Source organism: Marmota monax, unplaced genomic scaffold, assembly GCF_021218885.2.
Source record: "Marmota monax isolate L192 unplaced genomic scaffold, Marmota_monax_Labrador192_F-V1.1 WCK01_AAM20220418_F8-fsc00025, whole genome shotgun sequence".
NCBI classification, from domain to species: domain Eukaryota; kingdom Metazoa; phylum Chordata; class Mammalia; order Rodentia; family Sciuridae; genus Marmota; species Marmota monax.
Genome location: NW_026691950.1, coordinates 1267888 through 1287307, shown reverse-complemented (window position 1 = coordinate 1287307; position 19420 = coordinate 1267888). Strand labels below are relative to the sequence as shown.

The window sequence follows — 19420 nt, the reverse complement described above, 5'->3', positions numbered from 1 at the left end:
CACTTGAAAAGAAATGGGTCTAATGATACCCAGGAGAGCAGGTGCTACTGCCTACAAAACTGCACTAGAGAGGCCCTGAATTAGAGTAGGAAATTCCATAAAGGAAAACAAGTCCTGGGAGGGGAGAATTAGTTCCTTTACTTTAACATGAGTCTTCTGTGGGACAGGGAACTAGAGCAGATAATGAGTGTTCCAAGAAACGATCATAAGATTTCAGCTTCCTCAAGGAGGTGAGGATGTAATGAGGATTCTGTTACTAAAATTTTTGTTTTGTTTCTTATTAGATTTTTGCTCTTCACCTCCCTTCCCTTAAATATACTTCATAATATACATAAATATACTTCATAACAAATCTTTTGCCAGGAAAATAATGAACTTACACTCAAAATGAACATGTAAAATATTGATACATGACAAATCACTATCACCATTATTTTCTTAGTGACCACATCAGTAAAATGACTGTTGGATTTGATTTGGAAATAGAAGCACTTCCTTTCTTGGGTTCCTAGACAGAAACATTTCATGTGCATTCAAAATAAGTTCATTTTTTTAAAAAGAGATTTTGCTCCAACTTTTAATGAATTTTGAAAGATGAGAATTTAGACTCATTTTATATAAAGATTCATTAATGACTAGTAGGAAATATAAAAAAATGTTACTGCCCCGTGCATTTTTTTTGCAAACAATACACAATTCAGGGAGAGTACTGACATTCACAGATGTAATTAGAGTTTACAAATGTACAAAACTTTGGGTAACAAACACTTTAGACTTATTTTTCAAATATTGAATTAGCCCGATCCCTCCAAACTGCTTGATTACAAAGATGCATGATGGATTACTAACTGTGTCAAAACGTAAGAGACAAGTCAGAAGAGGCAAACACAAAACTTGAACATAATAACATCCTGTTCTGTCAATATCAAAAGACAAATCAAACAATTTTTTTGTAATAGAAAAGGAAACAAAACAAATTCATGTAATTAAATACTAGTTAGGTGAAAGAACAGTAAAGGGCATATAATATTTATTTTCTCTACATAAGTTTGCATATATTTAATGTAAACTGTCATGTTTAAATTTCAACTAAAGAACATCATACATGTAATTCTTGATGAATCTAAATATAATGGAATGAAGATTTAAACAGACCCCAAAGATCATATTGTTTTATTTGGTCATTGTTGTTCTAATGCTTTAGTGTCCCCCCCCCCATTGGACTACGCCAATTTTAGAGGTAAAATCCACAACCAAAGCATACATAGTGTAGTTGAAAAAACTAGATAGTATAGTCTTCAGTATGTCAGAAGTAGTGATTATGATTAAACAAAAATTACTGCAATTCATGTATGATGAACTTACAAAATAATATTTTAGAAGTTTTTAATGATGTTTGTGCTGTAATAAAATCAATCTGGATAATGTAAGTAAAATGGGCTAAACTATGAAGAAATGAAATTTCTGGTTAACACTGGATTGTTTTGGAGTAGCACTTTTTTCTTTATGTTTCATGTCAGGAACATATGTTCACAATCCACCAGCTGTAGTTTTGATTTACTAAGAAATGAAAGTTTTAATCCTGGTCCATCCACTCCTTGCTTTTTTTTTTTTTTTCAACATTTCAGCTTGAGATGAGGCACTCTGTGCCCAGGAATATTGCACATTTACTAAAAACATATCCACTGATAGTAGAATAATTGTAGTAAATTAATAAAGGAAGAAGATATTTTCATTTAGAAAACAAAGCACTAAATTATAATTTTACAGTCACAACACAAGCTCCAGCTCTTCCTAGGCACAGTGGAGCAACCTAAAAAAGAAACAAAAAGAGATATATTTGGATTTGGAGGATATTACTCCCATTGAAATAGTGACATAGTTTACTTGTTGGCAAAGACCTGCTTCCTCAGCCCTACTGTGACCTGCCCTCTTGGTGTCAGATTTTCAGCCTAAATTGTTTTGGGCATATTACCAGATTAGTGGTACTCATTTTTTTTAAAGGTGATTTTTTAAAGATGGCTCAGGAATTAGTTATATGAAACATTATATTTGGCTAAAATGATGAACAATATGGATGTGAAAAAAAAAAGTTGAACACTTTAAGTAACGCTGTCACCAAACAAATACTACCCATACAACCCTCTAGCAGGAGAGGAAACAAACCTGTTGAATGAATCTAAGCAATAATCTTAATTTATAGATAAGGAACAATTCTTACATCTTTCACTTATTGTCCTCTTTTTTTCTTAAAAATACCCAAGACACTAGGCAATTCATAGCTGAAATTAAGGTTTGGACAAGATTAAAGATTACTTGTTCAACAATTAAAGCTGAACAGCATTCTGAACACAGTAAGAATCTATGCAGGTGTGTTAAAATGTTAGCATTTGGGGTTGGGGTGACTAAAGCAAAATACTAAGAAAGTTTGCTTTGTTATTATGTGTGTAAGGGTATAAGAAAGTGTTTTCTGTCAAATCTTTAATAGCAAGATGACTTCCTAATTAGTTTGACTGCCTATTCTGCCACCCCTACCATCACCCCCATGACCATTTGAGAATGACCAGACTTTAATTGTAAGAGAATTCTCAGTCGTTTTCCATCTGAATCAGTTTTGATTACTGTTTCTCCTTGAAAAAAATCAATTAACCTATTTTAAAATCATATCTATTATAGTATTATAGAATCTATAACCTCTAAATCATTTAAACCAAATGTCAGTTTGTATTTAGCAGCTTTTCTCAATATATTTTTCCCAAGATATTAAGCCTCCACACTGTCAATAGGTGATATTGTCATGACAACCAACTAGAAAGCTTAGCTTTTAGACTTCAGGAATACATTGCAGTCACCTTGTGCTTTGAGTCAAGGCTGGTAGTGGGGTAGGTGGTGGCTTGAGACTTTGTAATCTCATTTTAGTCCCTATATGAATTACCTCTTGTCCATATGTTAAACATTGAGAGAAAAACATTTATTCTCAGATTCTATGGGTATAAATTCACATTTTTAGGTGCCTTAAAAGAGAATTAGTGGTGGAATATAAGCAAAATAGCTATGTGATCCAGATTACTGATTTTGATACTAGCTGATTTTTAGCATAAAGTATTAATTATCTGTTATAACAAGTGTCAAATATTGGCTAACAGAGTTTCTTATAACTGATATAAGGGCTTAAATCAAGTACTTCTCAGAAAAAGAGAGTTTCTACCTCATTTTGGACTTCTTCATAGTCATTCACAACTACTTCTGCCATCATGGGAGGCTGACATCAGGTAATTATGTAATTTATTTTTGATGTTGTTGTTCTAATTAAACTTTATTTATAAAAGCATGTATAAGGCTACACTGGGCTCATGAGAAGTTGTTTGCCAACCTGAGGATAGGCCAGTGCCATTAAACACAAATACAATTAATGTTTTGTAAGCCTTTTAAATTGTATCTGCATTTAATAATCATGTAATTTCTAAGGAAATCCTGCAGCTGTAATCTTAAACCCTCAATCAAACCCTCAATCTTATCCCTTTTATCTTTCTCCAAGAGATCTTATTTACTTAAGAAATAAAATTAAGGAGGTAGTAACAGAGTCTTTTTCTTACCTTTCTCTTCACTTAAAAACTCCCTGTACCATTGTATTCATATTCTCATCTTTTTCTCAAGCCACGGGAGGTAATATTATCCCTCTAGTCTGGATGACCAGTCTTTACTCTTAATTCTGTTTCCCATCCTTCTTTCAAGAAGATGCTCAAAAGTTTTGCTTGTTTTTTCTACCAGAATCTCTCTCACCCTCTTGCTGTCATCTCTACTGTGAAAAAAAGTCCTTGGCTCAAATTCTAATCCTACCATTTATTTGCTATGTGATCTTGGGTTAGCTATTTAACCTTTCTGTGTCTCAGGTTCCTTATCCTATACAGTAGAAATAAGATCATTTACACCTTCCAGGGTTGTTGAGAGGATTAAATACATTTTTAATGTGAAGTGCTTACCGCATGATACATATAATGTGCACAATAAATGTCAATTTATTTTAGCTCCCACACCTTTTAAATTGTGTGGTGGCTTCTGCTTATGTCACATTCTCAGAGGGCCCCACAACATCATGAATGATGAATTTCCATTCTTCTTTATGTAGTTGAAACGCTCTCCTTCCTGTGACTATCTTATTCCACTAGCCCTAAGACTCTCTCTGATCATTCCTTTGTTGCTTTCTTCAGAGGCCACACTTCCAGTCCAACCCAGTAAGTGTGGGTCTGTAAGGACTGGTTGGTGGGAATGGTAATATCTCTTGACTTCATCTATATTTAACACTTGTAGCCTTGCAATGGAAGCAATCTTCTAAATGTTTTCCTTTTATCCAGTATCTCTGCTGCCCTGCCCTAACCCAACTTACACTGAGCCCAACAGTATTACTCTCTTGGGTAAAATCCTCTGCTGGCTGCTGATTACCAAACTAATTAGCTTGGCCTTTATAGGGCTCTACTCTGATCCAACCTCTTCTCCATTAAGAACTCCTCCTCGGGCTGGGGTTGTGGCTCAGCGATAGAGTGCTCGCCTAGCAAATGTGAAGCCCTGGGTTTGATCCTCAGCACCACATAAAAAATAAGTAAATAAAATAAATGTATTGAAAAATATTTTAAAAAAGCTCCTCCTCTCTAGCATGCATGTTTATAACCAGCCATTTTCCCTCAATACGTCTTGTGTATTTCTGTGTCAGTGACATTTCTTCCATGTTTTCTCACACAATTTCTCCTTTATTTCTAACCTTTTGAATTGGATCACTTCAGATTGATGCTTAGTTTAAAAAATCCCACTTTTTCTTCACTAATGCCATCCCAACAATCACTTCTTTTGTCTGAAGATATACTTAATATCCCCTCCCTCATCTGTAGGTTCTTCCTTTGCACATATATCTCTCACCTACCTGAGTCAGTTCTTTGACAATCAGATTCTCAGAAGTTTTTTGGGGGATATACTTACCATTGCTCCCTGCATATAAGAAAACCTTGACTCAGTTATTGTCTTTATGTGCCAAATACTGAACTGGGTGTTTATAAGCACAAAGTCCTGATTCTAGTCTTGGTGATGAGGATTCTTATGAGTGTTTAGCTTCCGCAGAAACAGATATGGAATTCTTTCTGTTTAAAAGCTTGCCATGCCCAGTTTCTTATTCATTAATGTAATTTAGGGTTGCCATCTTATCAGGTTGTGATTTAATTTAATTAGCTCTCAAATATCAATGCTTCCGTATTTAAAAAGTATCGCTCGTATATGGGCAAATTATTCAAATTTCTCTGATTCTGTTCTTGCTTCTTATTTTTCATTCTTTCTCCTCCTTCTGTGATAGCCCTCTTGTGGCCCTATCAGCTCTATCAGTGCCAGAACATTTCACCAAGAAAATGATGGGATCAATGAATAATTTCTTTTGAGTATTAACTTTTACTTTGAAGGTAATTTTGGATTTTAATTATATTTTAAAATTAAATATTGTCTCTTGTTTTTTCATATTTAATCAAGAGGTGACCTTATCATATCCATGTAATACATTTCAATATTGGACAAAGTTGAGTGGTTCTTTACCAAAAATTATTTTCACAAAAAGAGAGTATGATAATGAAAATGAAAAGGCTATACCTGGGTCCACTCATTTGTCTGGGGATCATAAGCCTCCACCGTGTTAAGGTATGTCTGTCCATCATATCCTCCAACAGCATACAATTTATCGCCAAGTAAACAGACCCCCACCGCATCTCTGCTGATGCTCATAGATGCCACTGCAGTCCACATATCTGTTTTGGGATCATATCTGAAAGAAAATTTTTAGAACTGGAGCTGACATTGTTCTCAAAATATTATATGTAAAAATAGTTTTGTCCTTTAAGTCTTCTTGTCTGCTATGTAACTAAAAAAATCATTTCAACATGTTTTAGAGAAAAGATCAGTATTTTCTTAAATATTTTAAATTATAGTATTATAGATTAATTTAGCATATGTGTAACACTTAAAAGGAGCTAACATAAATAAATACTAAAAACTAAGTCAAGGCCTTAAACTCCCTATTGAAAATGTAGAAAAATTAATGTGCCAGCACATTAAGCTATATATATGATGACTTATACCCTCAATCTTGTAGTTGCCCATTTTAGATCTTCTTGTCCCTTTCATGAAGCATCTTAACTAGACACCCAAAGTGGTCTCTCGATGAGCAGATGCTTCTGGCTAAGATGACCTATTTTTTTTTTTTTTTTGATATCTCTTCTATCAATGAACATAATTTTGCTGGATATAGTACTATAGTAAGCCCATAATTTATGGGGTAAAGTGTATAAAGTCTTCCACATTCCCTTCCTGAATTATAACATGTGACAAGCATGTTTTATCCCCATACAGATGAAGAACAAGGTATAACTTGACTGCTTTCTCAAGAAAGAACCAAGTCTTATTATTCTACAGAGTGCTCATTATTATCAACAAACATTGATTTTTCTTTTTATCCTTCTAGTCACAACTTATTTAATAAATCACCCTCATCTTTAAAAAATATGATAAAGTCCTTGTTTCTTGGGCACTCATTAACTTCCAATTCCTCTTTAAAATCAAAATCCTTTATAATGTCTCAAGACCCTATATAATCTGTCCCCATCCACTCCAACTCCTTCCTGTCGCTATCTCCATTGCTCTTTGCTCTCTGGTCACAATGGCTGCCTTTCAGTTTCCTGTATGAGCCACATTCTTTTCTACTTTAGAGTGTTCATACATGCTTCTGTTGATTCTACCTCTAAAATGCATTCAATACTCTTCATTCCTAGACTAGAATGAATGTATGACATGGGTACCTCATGTACCATCCAAATCTCCCAGTATTAGGCTCTCTGGCCCCAAAGTTGAGCTTTGTGTAATCAGTTTGAATGACTTGATTAAGCTTTTTAAGATCTGTTACTAGCCTCTGCTGGGTGCAGTGGTGCACACCTGTAATTCCAGTGACTTAGGAGGCTGAGTCAGGGGAATTACAAATTTGAAGTCAGCCTGGACAACTGAGTGAGACCTTGTCTCAGAATAAAAACTAAAAAGGGCTGCAGAGGGCTGGGGATATAACTCCATGGAAGAGTCCTTGCCTAGCATGTGTGAGGCCCTGTGTTTGATCTTCAGGACCACACACATAAAAAAAGAGAGATATATTATTAGCCTTTTAAAATTTTATATTATTTCATTTTGTATACAAATATGTCAGAAATGTCTCTATCCTTTTAACTTTTTATTTAGGTTCCAGCCTCTAGCTCATTCTCTCTGAACTTCATTAAGCTCCTTTTCTTAGTAGGTATAGCATCCAGTACAAAACAGGCACAAAATAAATGTTTGCCATATGCTTCAATTAATAATTTATGCAATCAATTCTAAGGTAAAGTTTAAGTAAGCAGAGTAACATGATGAGAGAAGAATCTGAGTAGGCTGCTGGCAGACAGAAGAAGAGATGGCTAGAGCAGACAATCCATGCCTACAGAACTCCCAGAGAACCACTCTCACATGATGGATATTCAGTAGAGTTATCAATTATCCTGGAGATACTACAGTCTTATATTTGATTTTTTTCCCCCTAGTTTTCCTTCTCAGAAAATTACCTCTCCACACAGTCAGAGAGTCTGGAAGTCAAGTTGGATGCAGGAGCATCGTGTCCTCCAATAGCATACAGCAATCCATTCCAGGTTGTTACTCCTACGCCGCCTCTCCTTTTTGACATTTGTGCACACAGTGTCCATTTATTAGTATGAGGATCAAAGCATTCTACTGATTTGAGACAAGAACTTCCATCACGACCACCAACTGCATAAAGTCTGTAAAAAGAACACAAGAAATGATAAATAAGAAATAGTGCTGTTGCTCTGCTTAAGACAGAGAGGCTATTCTTATGGTATTTCATTGAATTAAGATGCCCAGTTGTCAGAGACACTGTCAATTTATGTGCCATTAAGAAATAAGACATCTAACAATTAAATGACACTTGTATATGTTATATATCACCCTGTATACATGAAAAAGAAAACATAACTGCACATGAAAGCAGTGACAACTATTTAATAGCTGCCATCTCTTTGATAAGTCACCATTGACTGCAATAGGCATTGTAATTTTAGAGATGTTAAAAAAATGTGTCTTAGAATAGATAAAACACACACGTGGAGAAGGCTTTGGGGCCCTCTACCCTCTTACCATGGGTCTTCCCTGTAAAAATGATATAGTCCAGTGATAAAGAGCATAAATTCTTGAACCAGACTATCTGGATTTGAATGCTAGTTTCTTCACTTACTCCTTGTGATTGTGGACAAATTATTTAATTTCTATGTGCCTCAATTTCATCATCTATAAGCATGATATCACAGTATTATTAATAATTACAGTGCTTAGCATGTAGTAAGCATGGTATAAGTATTTAAAGAAAAATTGTCTCTATTTGTGTTCTTTTAGAAAACAGCATTTTTAGCAGATCTTAAAATTGTACAAATAACATTTATACTGAGTTAATATTAAGAATTAAATGTAGCATGCTCTTTTTAGGTCTTTAGGGAATAGACCGAGAAGGGGAATAGCTGGGTCACTGCTACATCGATGTTCATAGCAGCACAATTCACAATAGCTAGACTGTGGAACCAACCTAGATGCCCTTCAATGGATGAATGGATAAAAAAAATGTGGCATTTATACACAATGGAGTATTACTCTGCATTAAAAAATGACAAAATCATAGAATTTACAGGGAAATGGATGGCATTAGAGCAGATTATGCTAAGTGAAGCTAGCCAATCCCTAAAAAACAAATGCCAAATGTCTTCTTTGATATAAGGAGAGTAACTAAGAACAGAGTAGGGTCGAAGAGCATGAGAAGAAGATTAACATTAAACAGGGATGAGAGGTGGGAGGGAAAGGGAGAGAGAAGGGAAAATGCATGGAAATGGAAGGAGACCCTCAGAGTTATACAAAAGTACATACAAGAGGAAGTGAGGGGAAGGGGAAAAATAATATAAGGGGGACAAACGAATGTCAGTAGAGGGAGCAGAGAGAGAAGAGGGGAGGGGAGGGGAGGGGAGGGGAGGGGAGGGGAGGGGGGGGGAGGGGAGGGGAGGGGAGGGGGGATAGTAGAGGATAGGAAAGGCAGCAGAATACAACAGACACTAGTATGGCAATATGTAAATCAATGGATGTGTAACTGATGTGATTCTGCAATCTGTATATGGGGTAAAAATGGGAGCTCATAACCCACTTGAATCAAATTGTGAAATATGATATATCAAGAACTATGTAATGTTTTGAACAGCCAACAATAAAAAATTAAAAAAAAAAAAAAAGAATTAAATGTGTTGTTAACATTTCATGAAGAATCATTATCTCAAGCAGTGGTTTTCAAGTTGTCTTCTAAGAATAGGATTTTACAGATGAATGGCGCAGGGGTATTCCCAAAATTGTTCATTTGAAATTAAAGTTTTTGATAGAATTTTTAATTTTCAAAAATATCACCTGACTCAATTAAATTCCATGCAAGATTTAGAACTCATTTCTCTTCTCACATGACAGTGTCTACTACAATAAAAACAGGAAATTATGTCAACTTGTTTATTTACTTATTTTATGTGATGCTGAGGATTGAACCTAGTGCCTCATATGTGCTAGGCAAGTACTCTACCACAGAGCTACAACCCCAGCCCATCAACTTGTGATAATATTGAACTATGTATTTTAGAATAAGATTTAGATCTTCACAGACTTTTAAATTTATGATCAAGAATGCAAGTAGTAGGCTGATACTGTTTGATATTCAACTTAGAACAAAAATTTTCCTACTACTTTCAAATTATTTGAGCAATCTAATGGAAGAGTCTCCTGAGACTCCAATTAAATTACTCTAGTAATTAAAATAACTATTGCCATTTCAACCTTTTATCTGTGAATCAGGATTTTCTCATACTACTAGACAACCAAAAGAAAACAGAACTAAGCTGGATGTTCTTGAAAACTGAGTTATTCTTCTATATCATTTTTATAAAATTTAAACTTGAACTTAAAGTTAAGAGAGAGATTTTACTGTTAAAAATATCTTAACAACAATTTAGAGGTAGCCTGATGAGAGAAGAAAGGAAGTCTAAGTAAAGCTTCTTTTTGTCAAATACCATAGAAAGGAAAAATTCAATATTCTGGAAACGTTAAGATATAGAATGTATTGCATAAAACATAAACACAACTACATTTGTTCCATTGAACATTATAAAATAAGGTAAGATAGTAAAAAGAGGAAGTTATTCAAGGCTGTCTCAATTATATTCAATTAATTAAATTTCCAGCAGGTTAAAATGTGAAATATTTACTTATCATTAGGAGACAAAGAAAGGTAAGGAAGTAAGTTATTTTTATTTCTGGAAATCAGGTTTTAAAGAAAGAAGGTGGTTGTTCCTTTGTCCTCTATTAGAAATGAGAGCTCAGAAACTTGACATTGAACAAAAATTCACCCAACAAACTAATCCCTGAAGTTTAACCCAAAAGGTCTAAACAAGGGGATGTGGCTCAAGTGGTAGCGTGCTTGCCTGGCATGCGTGCGGCCCGGGTTCAATCCTCAGCACCACATATAAACAAAGATGTTGTGTCCGCCGAAAACTAAAAAATAAATATTAAAAATTCTCTCTCTCTCTCTCTCTCAAAAAAAAAAAAAAAAAAAGGTCTAAACAAACAAGGGACTGATTTAATTTTCTTCTTTTTTCTTATTTTCAGATTTGTAATGGTTGATGTTTGTATCAAAGTTAGTAAAGATACATAGTGACACATTTGTAAGTTATTTCTTTAGCTAAAATAAAGGAAGGGAGAGGTAAGGAGAGCAGATATGTGTATTTTCTTAAAATACAATTCTACTAACAATTCTAAGTTTCTATTTTTTGATTTCTTCTCTTTCTGGAAATAATAATACAAAATGAATGCAACAAAAAATTTTATTTAACATTCACGGAGGGCTTCATTTCACAGACGAAAGGAGTGAAAAAGTTTCACATTTAGTTTTTAAGTAACCAGGAAATACGGGTGAAGGTCTATCTAAATCAGTTTATTTATAGCAGATGAGAGGCAAGAGAGAGCCTCCTTCCAAATCCATTCTGGTTTTGCCAGTTTACCAAGTTTTGAAAGATGAGGAGCCAAATTAAAGACAAGTCAGTAGAGAAGATAGAAGGAAGTTTTAGAGGAACATAGAAACAGACTGCCCTACTTTTAAAAGACCATATACTTTTAAAGGTATATATATATAAATCATCATATTTTTACAGTATAATTTACATTTTTAATAGCTACTTGGTAGATGAGTCAGCCATCAAAGAATCTGAAAATATGAAAAAAGAGAAAAAAAAAACCAACTCAAGTCTTCCCTTAGTTTTGACCTTTTGGTTTAAACTTTAATATGGATATTTACATAAGAATCTCTTCACTCTAAATGATGATTAAAAATGGACAGCATTTGCACATTAGAATGAAAGCCCAATGATGGGCTTTCATTTGTTTTTAAAATTATAAAAAGAGTCATTGTTTAAAAAGTTTCTTTAAATCACTTGAAGTATTTATACATTTCTTTAAACTGGAAATGATACTGCTTAATAAATTTCAGGTATCGCGTTTTAATGAATTTTAAGCACTTCCTTACTTGCCACTTAGTACTGCCACACCGACTGTGCTCCTGGGGGTGGACATGGTGGCAACAAAGTTCCACTGACGAGCCTGAGGGTCCCATCTTTCTACTGTGTTCAGATAGCTCCAGCCATCGTGCCCGCCTACTGCATACATGGGACCTTCCAACACAGCCACACCTAAACACAGACAGGGAGAGGTGATGACTGCCAAGAATATTTGCTGCCAACATCACATGTAAGCTGAACTCGAAGGACAATACACCTTAGACATATAAATGTAACCAATCAAAAATCTGTACTTTAGATATTTGCCTTCCTCATTGCTCCTCTTAGTGGGTAGGTGGGTAGGGATAAAATAGCACTGTAGTTCTGCTCTTAGAGCTTTTAGAAACTGTTATTTCCAGGCATGACAGTGGAAAGTTAATTTAAAACTATACCAGATACAGTGCCAAAAACATTTTTTAAAATTCTGGATTTAAGACATATTTGAAAAAAAATTTATTCTTTTCCCCCTATTAATTCAAATTAATGATATTTTACTATAGTTAGATTTGTTATAAGCCAATTGATTGATTCACTGCCAGGGAGTCAAATTGGATTCAACAATTATCTATTGGGTTTCTACTAAGGGCCAGACATTTAATAGAACTTGTCAGATGTTCTAATAAATATCTATTTTGTGTCTCCTGAAAATATAAGACCCATTTGGACCTTATATTTTTAAGACACAGGCACAATAAGGAGCAAAATAAAAGGGTAGAGAGTGCCAAGGGAGACTTTTCTGATAAGGTGACATTTGAGCTGATGAGTGAATGAAGTTAGGAGATCAGACATGGAGTTATCTTTGGGAAGAGAATGAAATAGAAGGAACAGCATAAGCAAAGGCCCAGAGTAATGCTCGGTGTGTCTGAGGTATAGCACGTGGCCAGTTTGGCGAAGCAGGGAGACTGAGGGGGTGAGTGTAGGTGAGGAGGAAGAGTGCAGAGTCACATCACACAGGGCAGTCAGAAATAAGTACACTGACCTTGTTTGAGGACTTTGGATTTTACTCTTAATGAGAAGAAGAGCCAATAGAGGGTTTTGAAAAGAGGTAGGACATGATTATGGCCAGGTGAGGTAAAAAACTCGAGGGCAAAAAACTTTTTATAATACAAATATATTTTAATTTGTGAGATCATGGTTAGATAAGATTAAAATATTTGTTTTTCATGCATAACCCAAAGTAACATTTTACTTCACTCATTTTTTATATCATGTTTTGTGCCCCACAGTGCTGACTACTGGAGATTATATATGTGTATGGGTATATATTTATAATATTTATATATTGCCAATTTTATAACATATCCAATTTTAGATGTACTATGAAAACATGTAATATGTAATTAATCAAAGGGTAAAGGAAAAAGAGTCCTCCTAGTCCAACCCCTTAAACAATAGCTTTGAGAAAGAAATTTTAGTTGTAGAAGCTTTTTTTTTCAAATAAACTCTTCATATAATTTTCACATATGAAGAGATAAAGGGAGTGGTTCTTAAATAAAGTGAGTTCAAATTTATAAAATTTACTTATTAATAAGGTAAAACCAAGGTTGTTTTGAATAAATGAAATAAAAATTTTGAATTAGGACTTAAAGAAGACATTTAAACTATTGACTATCATCCTCTAACTGGCTGTGGTTCACAATGTCTTTCATATGGCAACTGGAACTCATGATGGCATTTCATGCACAATCCAGCTGGCACAAATCATGAATCATTATATTCTATGTACTATATTTACCTTAAATTAGAATAGGTTTCTCTCTACATGGTAGAAGAAGTATGTAGTTGAATTAAACTATCAACCCTTGTTTATAGTAAATCCAAATTTATATCTCATTCAGAGACTAGGGGTGTAGCTCAGAATTTACAGGGCCAAGGGTTTGATCTCCAGCAGCACAAACAAAACAAAACAAAAATGAATAAATCTGATTTGTTCTTAAGATACATGTTCCTATTCTGTGCCTATGTATTAGCTGATCTTATGGACTTCAGAGTAATGTTTTACAGTTTTCTTTGTTACATTTCATATAATTAATTTTAAACTCCTCCTTTCAGTGTCCCTTAGCCCAACTCTTTGGCTTTTACTCCTGTACTGAAACTTAATATATTATCTTTCACTGAAACCTAATTACCAACTAGTAGAATTCCTTGTCCCTTTGCTGTTTTGTTGTTCCTGTCACCACACCAGTCTTTATTCCTAGATAGCATTTATTATTGGCTATTGGCTTTTTTGAGCAGCCTTTATCTACACTGGTTCCTAGTATTAATTTAATAAATTGAGTATACACCATGCTAGCTAAATTCAACTGTGCTTTCATTGCTATGCATCCATCTTTTATAGTGACCTATCAAATTCTTTATTCCAACTATTATAAACCTTTTCTAATCTGATAAACTGACCATAAAGCCACTGATTCTTCATTCTCTGAATTTACATCTTTTTGCAATGTGACTATAGGTCCGTCCTTTCATGAACAGTAGGAATCTATTTCTCTACTTTTTAAACCAAGGCTTGCCCACGGGACTTGTCTTGGTCAGTGAGGCATTAGCAAACATAATGCAAGTAGAGGCCTGAAATTTTGAGCACTGTGGCTTGCATTCTCCTGCTTTCAAAACCCTATGATGCCACCATGTGAAGGAACACAGGGCTAATGTGCTGAAGGATTAGAGTCATATGGGCAGTTGCTGCTGTTGGCCAGGCCAACAACCTGCCTAAAACAACCAGACATGTGAATAAGGCAATCCCAGATCATTTAGTCAACCTGCCAGCCCACCACAGATTTATGAAAACCTGGCAGAGATCATCCAAGGCAGCCTAAACCAGAAAAACTGTCCTTTTGACCCATGAGCCAAATAAATAGTTGTTGCCTTAAGCTTCTCCATTTTGGACTGGTTTGTTATGCAGTAAAAGCTGGGTGATGCACACACCTTTTAAGTCCCATCTAGTTTTAATTCTACCTCCTTTATTCTCATAAAACAACTTGTTATCCTATTTCACTGAGAAAAAAGAGGTCCCTAACTTATCTTCCATGCATCTTAGAATGAACCCTCAGTTCCCTGAGGGTGAAGACAGTGTCTTCATCTGTGTAACACACAGAAAAAAGAGCAGGGCACACAGTATATGCTAATCATGCTCAGTAAATTACTGAGTGATAAAATCAAAGTCTCTCTTACTACATTCTCTGTGCCACCTCAAAATTCTTCTGAGTTTTTATTCCATTTCTGTTTAAAAACCAGGGGATACATAAATATAAAAAATAATAATGCTAAGATTTTTAAATAAGCATTTAAATGAGGTTAGGTAAAACTAACTGCAAACATAGAACACTTCTGTGAAAAGGTGGCTTCGACCATGCTGCTACCCTAAACCCCTCAGATATGTGTGTTTTTACCTGCACTGGCTGCTGTCATACTTGTGTATGTGCTTGTTTTCTCTGCTTCTGCTTCTCAGATAACAGGAGTATGAGAACAATTGCTTGGTGGTTGATTACTACCGACTCAGCTGCTATGTTGGTTGTCTGCTTCCTGGTATAGAATGTAAAATACCATGGCAGCAGATGTACGACAGTATAGTGAATCTGCAGCTATACTTACCAAGGCCATGCCTATGTGTGGACATTGGAGGCATCACACTCCAAGTTTTTGTTTTGGGGTTGTAGCATTCTACAGTATTCAAAGTCTTCAGTCCATCTCTCCCTCCAACCACGTACAGTTTGTCATCTAACACTGCAACACCGAACTGTAGCCTCCGCCCATTCATATTTGCCACAGGAGTCCACGTATTTGTACGCAGATCATATTTTTCAATGCTTGTTGCTCCTTAACAGTAATATGCAGAAATTATGTGAATGAAAATGCCACCATGATTGACTATTTTATAAAATTATGCATACAAAAGGATAATTTTTATTAGCATTGAGAACAATACTTTGACTGTATCCCATGAAGCCCCTGCAATATCGGGCTCCTCCTACATCCATGACCTCATCTCCTACCATTCTCCAGGGCATACGCCAGGCCCAGAATTAAAAGGTAAAGTGGGCAAGGATTAGCTGTCAAAGGAGACTGAGAAACTATGGCCAGAAGTGGGAGGAAAAGCAGAGGAGGTTAGTGTCATACAAGGCAAAGGTAAAACGCTGGTAGCAGGGAGGCTGGCTAACATCATCAACGCTCTTGAGAGAAGCAAGTTAAGACAAAGACTAAAAGATATTACTGGACTCAGCTACATGGAGGCCACTGGTGACATGAGGAAGACTTTCTTAACTAAGTGGCTGAGACATGATAGGAGGTGAGGAATTGGAAATAGCGAGCACAGAGGACTCTTCTAAGAAGTTTTGCTACAAAAGGGAGGAGGAAGAAAGGGGTTACAAGGAGGGTTGATGGAGGTTTTACTTTGTTGTTAAAATTGGAAAACCTTGAGTTGGTTTAAATGCTTATGGGAGGAATCTAGTTGAAAAGAAGGAAGTTGAAAACACTGGAGATGAAAAGGAATCATAATTAATAGTGTGAGGTTCCTGAGGAGGCAGGAAAGGGTACTACCCACAGCACAGGCAGAGGCTGGCTTCTATAGGAAGAGGGAACCACATCTATGCAAGGAGGAAGGGCAAAAGGTCTGTGTTGTGGGAACTTAAGTATGGAACGTTAGGTAGTTTCTGCTAATGCTGTCTACATTGTTTTAAAAACTGGAAGATTCCAGAACTAGTCTCTTTATGAGTTAAAACCCGTAGAGATTAAAAACAAAACAAAAACCAAGAACAAACCAAATACAAACAAAACCCCCACCTCTCCTCAAAAAAACCCCAGCCCCCAATCATGAAGACTTCAATTAGAATCCTTTCTCCTAAGCTTCTAATATACCAAGTCATCAGTGCTAGCCTTACAGAATTATGATCGTGACAAACATTTATTCTAAAGTATTTGTTATATTAGGTCAGAGAACTAGTAATCTCCTAAAAATTGACAATCTCCTAAAATTTACAAACAGTTTTGTTCTATATATAGATATTATATTTTCTTATGTTATAGTTCTTTTTCTAAACTGGCCCTATGCAGTTTTAAGTTATTTGGGATTAATACCAAGTCTCTTTCCATCTTTTTTCTTCACAGCACCAAACAGAATCCTTTCTAATAGTAGCTGTTCAAAAATACTTTTGAATGTGAGTGATCTTTCTTTATAACTTTTTCACAATAATGAAATTCTATTCATATGCTTAGATTACTTCATGTAAGAGTTTATGTCATTTATCACTTCAAAAATGATCTCACTCCAGTCAGAATGGCAGCTATTATGAATACAAACAACAATAAGTGTTGGCGAGGATGTGGGGTAAAGGATACTCTCATACTGTTGGTGGGAATGCAAATTGGTGTAGCCAATATGGAAAGCAGTATGGAGACTTTTTGGAAAATTGGGAATGAAACCACCATTTGACCCAGCTATCCCACTCCTTGGTCTATACCCAAAGGACTTAAAAACAGCATACTACAGGGACACAGCCACATCAATGTTTATAGCAGCACAATTCACAAGAGCTAAACTGTGGAACCAACCTAGATGCCCTTCAATAGACGAAAGGATAAAAAAAAATGTGGCATATATACACAATGGAATATTACTCAGCAGTAAAAGAGAATAAAATCATGGCACTTGCAGGTAAATGGATGGATAATGCTAAGTAAAGTTAGCCAATCCCCCAAAACCAAATGCTGAATGTTTTCTCTGATATAAGGAGGCTGATTCATAGGGGGGTAGGGAGAGGGAGCATGGAAGGAATAGACAATAGGGCGGAGGGGTGGGAAGGGAAGAGGGGGCATGGGGTTAGAAATGATGGTGGAATGTGATGGACATTATTATCCAAAGTACATGTATGAAGACACAAATTGGTATGAATATACTTTGTATACAACCAGAGATATGAAAAATGCTGCGCCCCTCCCCTGACTCAGGCAATGGCAAGGCCCTACTGAGGTGGATGGCGCAAGGCGTGCATCCTCTGGAGGAGCGCAGTATACTTCTGGGAATGGGCTGGTTTGTTTTTGTATACCTTTAATAAGTATAGTTGCGACTTCTCATATGACCATTAAGTATGAAGGAAAAAACATGACTTTCCCAATTAATGCAACTACTTCTAAAGAATAAATCTGTTTGCTCTAAATGCAATGATTCAGCTGTGGAATGTAAATTGTTAATGTTTAATGAAAAACCCCCTGTAGGAAAAACAGTCAAGGAAGTTTTTGAGAAATTATATTAAAATCTAAAGAAGAAGAATTAATATTAAGAAGACAGATTAGTGCTTAGTGCTGGGCAACTTGTTCTTGTTCTTATGCACAATGGTTTGTGCTCTTGCTCTTGTTTGATTAAAATTAGTAGCCTCTCTTTTCAAGTTAACCACTTGCCATAACTGTGGTGCCGATTCTAGTCAGTAAGTCAAGAAAGAATAGTCAAGGTATAGGCCAGTAGTCTGGGACATTTCTAACTATTATTAAAAGCTAACTAAGCAGAAACAGCTCAAAGCCAAACGCGAACTGAAAGTAAAAATGCTTGCTTATGCATAAGCCAAGATACATTCTTCTATTCTAATTGTAGCTATGTAATACTTTGAATAATGATTTCTGTTTTGTAACCACAAAGTACTGTGAGCCTGCCAAAATGAAAAGTATATATGATTAACTTCACAAGTAAAGATTGGGATTCAGCACCTTCACTTTGGTGTCTGTGTTGTTTCTCCACCCCCCTTTTGCCGACTCCTCACCATCCGTTCATCTCCTGAGACCCCCTGTTGGAGCTGGACTCCGACAGAAAAATTGGGCTGTATATGTGTAATAAGAATTGTAATGCATTCCGCTGTCATTATATAAATAAAAAAATAAAACATTACAAAACAAAAAAATCTTAAAATCTTTTCCTTCCATAAAATTAATCAAATCAAATAAAAACTCCCATCAAATAAAGGTTAATCATCTCTCTTCACTAATATATTTAAGAAATATCTTTATTTTGAACTTTAATTAATTAATTAATTAATTTTGTGGTGCTGGGGATAAAACCCAGGGCCTTGAGCATGCTAGGCAAGCAGTCTGCCACTAAACTAAGTTCCCAGCCCCTAAGTTATTTTTTTTTAAATATCTAGTTTACTAAGTAGTATCACAGTGTAATGAATTCAAAACTAAAACTTCTTTTGATAATTTCAAGTCTAATGCATACAAAATATTAAAACAGTTGCAAATATTTTAAAAAATCCAAACATTCCAAAAATAAAAAAATCCTAACAATTGTAAAGTTTCGTGTAAAAGCTTAGAATGTCCTTAACTTATAACGAAGGACTAACCTTTAAAAAGTAAGCACAAATATTTCTGACACCTTTCTAGTGGCTATCTAGAATCATCATCAGCTTATTTGTTGGACTCTATACTAAAAAGACATATGAAGGGATCAAGAGTGAATGATCTGACTACCATCCAACAAAGGCAAACCATTTTTCATTATAAAGATATTGGGAATAAGATAAAGAGAGGGAAGATAGCTTATATAGGATAGAGGGTCAAGAGTATTTGAATATTAAGAAAGATTCAGACATAAAGTTGGTCGAGCAGCAGGACCAGATTAAAGAATGTCTTAAAAGCTGAAATGAGGAATTTATTCCTTATGTGGTAAGAAATAAAGATCTCTGGAGTTTTTGAGCAGAGTAGTGACAATGTTAACTGAAGAGTTAATGGAGCAGAGAGAATGG

At 35.3% G+C, this 19420-nt stretch overlaps 1 protein-coding gene across 10 annotated transcripts in view; it reads right to left on the bottom strand.

Annotated features, from left to right (window-relative positions):
- Positions 1 to 710: 710 nt before the first annotated feature.
- Klhl5 (kelch like family member 5) overlaps positions 711 to 19420 on the bottom strand; it is a 69150-nt gene continuing 50440 nt past the window's right edge. For all 10 annotated transcript variants that reach the window (XM_046449563.2, XM_046450046.2, XM_046449644.1 and 7 more), the window contains 5 exons: positions 15285 to 15509; positions 11663 to 11825; positions 7614 to 7826; positions 5629 to 5800; positions 711 to 1813 (listed from right to left, as the gene is read on the bottom strand). In XM_046449563.2, coding sequence (XP_046305519.1) covers positions 1757 to 1813; positions 5629 to 5800; positions 7614 to 7826; positions 11663 to 11825; positions 15285 to 15509 — 830 coding nt within the window. In that variant the 3' untranslated portion in view covers positions 711 to 1756. The remainder of the gene's footprint in view (positions 1814 to 5628; positions 5801 to 7613; positions 7827 to 11662; positions 11826 to 15284; positions 15510 to 19420) is intronic.